This window comes from Euphorbia lathyris, chromosome 10 (genome assembly GCF_963576675.1).
Source record: "Euphorbia lathyris chromosome 10, ddEupLath1.1, whole genome shotgun sequence".
NCBI lineage: Eukaryota > Viridiplantae > Streptophyta > Magnoliopsida > Malpighiales > Euphorbiaceae > Euphorbia > Euphorbia lathyris.
In genome coordinates, this window is record NC_088919.1 from 63,831,351 (window position 1) to 63,839,009 (window position 7,659).

The window sequence follows — 7,659 nt, forward strand, 5'->3', positions numbered from 1 at the left end:
TGGAAATTTAGTGCGCCAAATTTTGGCGGTATAAAAAGTACTGTAAATAAAAATATAATTTATATGTAATCTTTTGTCTCTCCTAATAATTTATATAATATTATATATTGTGGGATGTCTAGAAATCGCCACTAAAGTATATAAAAATTAGTGGGGATTTTATTTGATTCCCCACAGACTAACAAAAATTAGTGCGGAAAATTTAGGCGCTTGAATTTTGTTCACGTAAACTCAAAATTGAGAGCATATATAAATATAATATTGAAATTTCTCTCTCTTCCTTTTTACTTTATCTCAGACTTCCTAAAACCTAAACGCAAGGAATACCTAAACCAGAGCCGACCGACATCGATTCATATAGGTTACGGATGAATATCGGTTTTCTTTCTTTCACTTCTTAGTTATCACGTTTAATTTTCCTCCACATCCCAAACAAAATCAAGTTCATAAGTATCATAGTTGATTCTCACAAGGTCTCTGGAAGCGTCTAATGGTACTGATTTCCCCTTGAGTTTGATTTCTTTTTTCTTTAAATCTTTGTAATGGTTGTTATTGATTTATAGATTTTGTTTGCTAATGTGATGGTGATTGTTGTAGAGGTTAAAATTAGTGACTTTTTCTATGTTTATGCTGTGCGTTAGCTATAGAGTAGAAGAACTTAACTTTCTCTGGTTCTGGTTTTGTTTTATGGTGTCTGTAATAACTTTTACTAGGGATTTGATTTGAGAGTTTAGTTGGTTCTTTATTTTTGAGCAAAATTACTAAGATAGACGTTTTAATTTGTCCAAACCTCTCATTTTAATTTCAAAGGCTGAAGAGACACTCTTCAAGTTCAAGGAGCTCAATTGATTTTTTTGACCAAGTTCATGGCCACTGATATATTAAACCTACTTGATTTGATTTACCTATTTGAAGGTTAGTTAGCCACACTCTGCATATGAAAAAAAAGGATATGCTCTTACCATTAGGTATGCTAGAAGGAAATGTTATTTGTGTCGGTGAATCGATAGGTTCACTTTCAACCTTCATTTGTAGGTAAGTGAAGTGAAAGGCTCTGCGACCTCTACCACCAGTGTTGGATCAACTGATCATTGCCCTTGTTTTTCTCTCTTCTGGGTAAACTGCTCAACCATAGGAGAATGCAAGTCCTCTACAGATTACTCAGTTTTTCCTCAATACAAACCATTTCCTTCGTTCCCCATACCATAGGTAGCTTTATCTGCTTTGCCAAAGAAAAGCTGATAGCTAATTCGAATCCTACAGTCCATTAGCAGTTATATACTGCATCAATGGTAAGGCAAATTCAGAAATAAGGTTAAAATGCTAATGATGAGCAGCAATGAGATGGAGATTTGCATTCATAGATTGTTCCTTAATTAGTAATTGAACTCAAACTTAACTTATAAATTTTTTTGTTTAATACACTAGGAATGCCTGGAACTTGATCCAAAAAACCGATTGGTCTTTTTAATTTATAGAGTATTTCATTAGCCCATGCACTTGTATAAGTTGATTTATATTGACCTCTTAAATTTGTTTAATGTGACTCATTGACATTATAAACTAGCTTATAGTGATTTATATATTGATCTCATACTTGCTTAAAGTATATATATGTTAATTTGTCAAAATTTCATGTCTGTTCTACAACATTTATTTATGGGGTAGATCATGCCAATTTAAACAAATTCAAATGGCTAATGAAATAAAATTCAGGGGTAATATTTTTGTGCCAACTTTAGGAGTGCTAATCTATTAATTTTTTTGGGGCAAGTCTTAATTGATTTACCAAATTTCTCTACTTCTTCAATTGCATTTGAGTGCTTGTTTTATGTATCATTGACTAGCTCCTGAGTTTAATGTTCGGCTATGAATTTATAGTTTTTGGAAGTCTGTTATTTGTTGTTTTATGTACAATTCATGTATAAATTGATGTATGTTTTTCTTGGTGTTATTTGTCCTTTGCATAGAAAGAGAATGAAAAGCTTTAATAGGTTTTGCAACTGCTCCTTAGATTTGGACTATTTTGAGTTTTCTTTAAGTGATTGAGGAGAAAATAAAGATAATCTATTCTTTTTTTTACCAATTTAATTGAATTTTGGACTTTGAAAACCAAATATATCACTAGATTAATATTGATAATGTTATGATTACAGGTTAGTTGGGTGAAAGCCCGTTAAATTCAGTCTAGTCGATCCACAGAGTACCAATTTTTAGCACTGGATACTAACTTTTTAGTATTGTATACCAATACGTCAGGAAATTCAATTTAGTATCTACTTTTTTTTTTTTACTTTTGTACTTTAATTTGTACAATTTGTCCCTTGATTGATGAATTTGAAATACTCAGAATTGTGTCGATCTAGATTCCATTTCATTTTTTGGTTTTTATCAGAATTTTACATTTTAATTAGTGAATCTTTGTATTCCTTGTGCACAGGTCAAATTTAGAGTGATTAAAAGAGTGCAGGAAGCATACTTTGCTCAGTTATAACTTTTAAAGGTACTTATATCATCTGGTTCAATTGTTTTTTTATATTATATGAAAGTTGGGTAATAATTATGCATAAGTCGTATACGTGCTGAATTTTTTTTTCATTAAATGGTTAATTGACATATCACATTTCATAATATGGTGTAGTATAATATACGGAGAATGAGAACATTGTTTGAATATGAATTTTGTAGTTGTTACTAACTGGTGATAGGCATCATGTGGTCAACAATAGTAATGGCAGACATTTTCAAGTTTGATTCACTTTTGGTGCTAAATTTCTAAGCTCAAATTCGACATGAATTGCATAATCGCACGTTTTGAAAAATATGATCAAATGAATGTATATGGTTAAGAAATTGTGCGATTTTGCCTTAGTTGTGTCTTATCTGCTTTACTTATATCAGAGGTGCTGTGATTCTATTGTTATGATTCAATTGAGATTATTATTTTCATAGAGAAAGTTAAATTAAGGCATAAGGTACTAAAATATGCCTATGGTTTTGGGAAGTATTAAATTAGGCTTCGCGTATAAAATAACACTAATATAGGATTAACATTTAAAAAATGGTATCAATTTAGGCCTCGATAACGGAACGAGACACGTCATCGATAACAGACTTCTTAGTTTTTTAACCTTTGAGTTTTTTTTAAATATTGCAGGTTACTAGCATTTAAGAAGATCTCTTTTACATGGAGGGTGGTACTGATGAACCTGTACAGGAAAATCCAGGTACAATCTAAACTGAAACTATAACATTATAGTAATTACAAAAGTAAGATACCTAATAATGTTGCTCTGTTTCTGTGGTTAGTGAATTTAGGAAAATATTGACTTTTACACTCATTCAATTCTTTCACCGTCTCTATTACATACAATGTTGCTCCATTGATGTTGAATATATGTATATTTAACCTGTTAAAAATAAATGTTTGCTGATTTTACTTCCTCGCATAAGTTTTTACATTTTGTTGTAGTTTGAACTAATATGTTTTTGTGTTTTCTATTTGGATATTGCTGTTATGCTTAAACATTTTCTATAGAGAAAAGACGTAGACGCGGAAGCACCCGTGGAGCTAAATGGAAGAAAATGAGAGACTTAAAAAAGGGACCAATCGTGGTTGATATACCATTGTGTTTACATCGTGCTGTCGGAAAGAATGCACAACAATTTATTACTGAGACAAGCTATATGGTCAAGCAACATTTGTCTCTTAATGTTAAAAATTGGGCTTCCATTGATAAAGATGTGAAAGAGAAGTTAATGAACAAAGTCAACGTTAATTTATTTTCTAGTTTTTAATTCCATAATTAGGTATAAATATACAATATATAACTATTGAAAACTCATACTTGTATATAATTGTTAGGAAATGTATGTACTACCGGATGAGGCACATGTCAATCATGCTATTCGGACTATGCTAATGAAACGATATAGATAGTGGCGATATCATTTAAGGAAGCACAGTCGACGATTCAAAACAGACAAAGAACGTGTCGCAAATTGCCCTGCTGAAATTAATCCAGATGACTGGAAATGGTTGGTTGAACAATACTAGGGTACACAAAAATTTAGGGTACGTGGAACTATTTTTTGCATTATTTTGTGATCTCTTACAATCCTTTTCTGCATTATTTCTGATATTTTATATATCGTAGCACATAAGCGAAGCAAATATGGATAATAGGAAAAAACAGAAAATGTTGGCTTGTTATGGAACAAAATCCTTAATGAATTATTCTTTGTCCTTCAAGTTCATGAACTGAAATTCTTTGAACATGCAGAGAAATGGTAATAACGAGGAAGATGGTCTCCCAGAATATATGAAGCTTTTCATGAAGGAGAGGAAAAGAAAGAATGGGAAATGGGTAGACGAAAAAGCGGAGGCAACATTCAAAAAAAATACAGGAATTGCATAATACTCAAGTTGAAGAATGTGGGGCTGATAATCTTACAACGGTAGAAGCATATACTCGAGTTTTTGGACACAGATCAGGGAATGTAAGAGGATTAGGTGAAGGACCTCCTCCACTCAAATGGGTCAATGATCATGGTGGGTCAAACACTTCACAAAATTGTGTGACTGAAGTTGATTTAAATGCCCGAATTCAAACGGAGGTTGATCAGCGATTTGAAGAATTCTCTAAAAAAAAGAAGATGAGATGAACACAAGATTTGTTGAATTTATTCAACAAAGAGAAGATGAAATTCGGAAACAAGTTCATGCTGAATTAGAAGATAAGTTGCGTAATGAACTAAGAGCTAAAATGCGTTTACTAATGAATGAAAAGATAACCTCATTTGAAGAAACTCAAAATACTGTTAGTGATCTTTCCTTTCACTTTTAATATATTTTTATTACTACATATAAATCTTTCATTATATACTATCATTTATTTCACTTTTACAGCCCACTAAGGAAGCAGCTAATCATCCCAATATCTCCAATGATAAAAATGGTGTCGATAAGGTCGATATCTTCTTCTTCGTCTACGTTTAATTAATCATTTATTGTCAATAAACATGCCAATTAATTATGTCCTGTTTTATGGACATTAGGTTGTGTACAACTGCACGTGTGCATTTGTCTTTAGTGAAATAGAACCCTATATGGTTCACCTTCGTTCTAGTGATCGTATGTATTTTCCAAGTTCTTTTGCACATTTTTTTTATCTAATTCATGTTGGACTAAGTTAATACTAATCTAATTGTGTCATTTCCTCTATACTATGTGATAATTATATGTTTTAGACCTAAGAAAGATGCAAAATCAGAAGAGTGACTTAAGAACATCTGCTGCAGCTGCAGCTACTCTTAACACAACAATCAGGTTTAAAGTGATTTTCATTCCTTATTGCAATGTTTGGTGAAATAAGTAATTATATTGTTAGATTTGAAAAAAATCACGTTGGTTATATGCTTCTTATATATCTATAGCTCTTAGAGTTCTGTTTAGATTTGGAAAATGTCATGGTTTTTAGAGTTTTGTTTGAGTATGTAAATATTGTTAGATTTGAAAAAAGTCATGATTTTCATATATGGATATTTTTGTTGAAGAATCTGCGGATTTTTTGAATGTCAAAAGCAAAGATTTTTCAAAACTTGTAATAGAAACTGAAATATTTTTCTATATTTAATTTGAGTGTGAAACTGAGATTTTTGGGTAATAAAATTTGGAAACTTTGGAATTGAAGCTGATTATGCTGTAGATATGCTTTTGTTATAAAATGTTGACAATTTGGTTGTTGGAATTCAGATTATGTCTGAATTTGTTTTTAGGTTAAACACGAAACTAATATGTGTTTGTTTCTTGCTAGTAACATCATAATTGGTCCTTATCAGTTGCTATTACATGTTTCTTCTATGCTTCACATCTCTATAGTTGTCACATGTTAGACACTAGTTAGTAATTCATTTTGTAAGTAGTGGAACACTAATGTTTTAGCATGTGAATTTTAAGATGTTGAATTGAAAGAGTCGAAAGTGGGAAGTGAAATGTTATTTTTCAAAACTTGTAATAGAAACTGATTTTTTTTCTATTACGAGTTTTTGGTAAAATTTGGAGTTTTTTTAAATATGTCAAAAGTAGAGATTTTTCAAAAATTGTAATATTAATTGATTTTATCTAATAAAAGTCGGACCCTTTGGAATTGAAATTGATTGTGTTGTACATCTCCTTTTGGTTATGACATTTTGAGGATTTGGATGTTTGGATTTAGATTATGTTTGAATTATGCCTTGTGGTTGCTAGTTTCTTACAAGTAACTTCGTAATTGGTCCTTGGTGATGGTGATATGTGTTGTTTATGTTTAGGGATTAGTTATTTGTTGATGGTTTGTACTTTAAGTTGTGGTTATTATGTCTTTTGGATACATACAAGTAATCTTGGCAGGCATTGAATGAACTACTAGAAATTTTGGTACCAGACAATTGGATAAATCACTAATATTATATTATATGGCTTTGTGTATGTTGTAAGAGCGGCATAGTACAGTTTCATACTTATTTTTATTTTTCTTTAATTTTTAATACGCGGATGAAGATAGAAAAAAAATGAAACCTCATGTTGAAGGGTTTTTTTTGTGCGAATACAGGTAAAATTCTTTTTTTTTTTTTTATGTTGTGATGTTTAAATAATAGTTTGAATATAATTCTAATCAAAATTCTATTTGTTGATAATTTTGAACATGTTTTTTTGTTAACAGTTGCAGACATTGTATTTTGTAATTGACTTTGTAAGTGTCCGAATGTAAACTTGCACATTTTTTTATCCATTTTGTAAAGTTGTATTCGATTTTTTTGTAATTAATACAATCTAAACTTCTATTATCCATGATATATAATTATTAATTTATTCTTATTGTTATTTCATTATCAGTATGTTAATTTCATTTTGTAATCTATTTAAAAAGATTCACATTAATTCTTAATATAAAATAATAAATATATATAAATAATACAAATACGATATAATAACGGGGATTCAATTCCCATAGAAATAAATTCAGGAAACAATGGGGAAAGTTTCCCATCAAAAATTATTAATCATTGTGGGGATAGTCTAATCCCCACAAAAACAAAAACGGAATAGTGGAGAAAATTCTCCCTACAAATAATATTCAGATTTGTGGCAATAACTAAAGTCCCCACAAATAATATTCATATTTAGTGGGAAAATTTTCGTCATAAATATGTATAGATTCAGCCACAAAAGATTTAAATTTGTGGCGACATCAGTTATACTAGTGGTGAATAAATTCGCCATAGAATAAGTAACTATTTGTGGGGACAGGACTTCGCAACAAAACAAAATCGTTTTTGTGGTGACATAAGCTTCGCCACAAACGAAAATCTCTTTTATGGGGAATACATAATTCGCCACAAATATAAACTTTTGTGGCGAAATGAAAAATCGCCAAACTGACGTTTAATGACGCTCCAACGCTGGCAACGATGTGGCGAAATTATTTTCGCCACAAAAGTCTTTTAGTGGCGAAAAAAGGATATTTTGTGGGGAACGATTCCTCATAAAAAATCTGTTTTCTTGTAGTGTGTTATTATACCTATGTTAGTAATGCACTAAAAACTTAAATATAATTAATATTTGGAAGATCATATGTGATGGTTAAATACAAGTCAAATGAATTTTTTTTCAAATTT

At 30.6% G+C, this 7,659-nt stretch overlaps 1 protein-coding gene across 3 annotated transcripts; it reads left to right on the forward strand.

The window, feature by feature from the left end:
* Positions 1 to 227: 227 nt before the first annotated feature.
* On the forward strand, positions 228 to 6,824 carry LOC136208941 (uncharacterized). Of its 3 annotated transcripts, none has more exons than XM_066000239.1 (7): positions 228 to 493; positions 2,441 to 2,503; positions 3,158 to 3,227; positions 3,539 to 3,755; positions 3,866 to 4,075; positions 4,284 to 4,820; positions 4,910 to 4,941. In XM_066000239.1, the coding sequence occupies exons 3-5, from the start codon at positions 3,188 to 3,190 to the stop codon at positions 3,921 to 3,923; spliced, it is 315 nt and encodes a 104-aa protein (XP_065856311.1). In that variant the 5' UTR covers positions 228 to 493; positions 2,441 to 2,503; positions 3,158 to 3,187; the 3' UTR covers positions 3,924 to 4,075; positions 4,284 to 4,820; positions 4,910 to 4,941. The 3 variants fall into 3 exon arrangements, 1 of the variants encoding a protein (XP_065856311.1); XR_010677327.1 differs by adding an exon at positions 5,059 to 6,824 and having other exon boundaries at positions 262 to 493; positions 3,539 to 4,075; positions 4,910 to 4,969; XR_010677328.1 differs by lacking the exon at positions 3,539 to 3,755 and having other exon boundaries at positions 266 to 493.
* Positions 6,825 to 7,659: the final 835 nt, after the last annotated feature.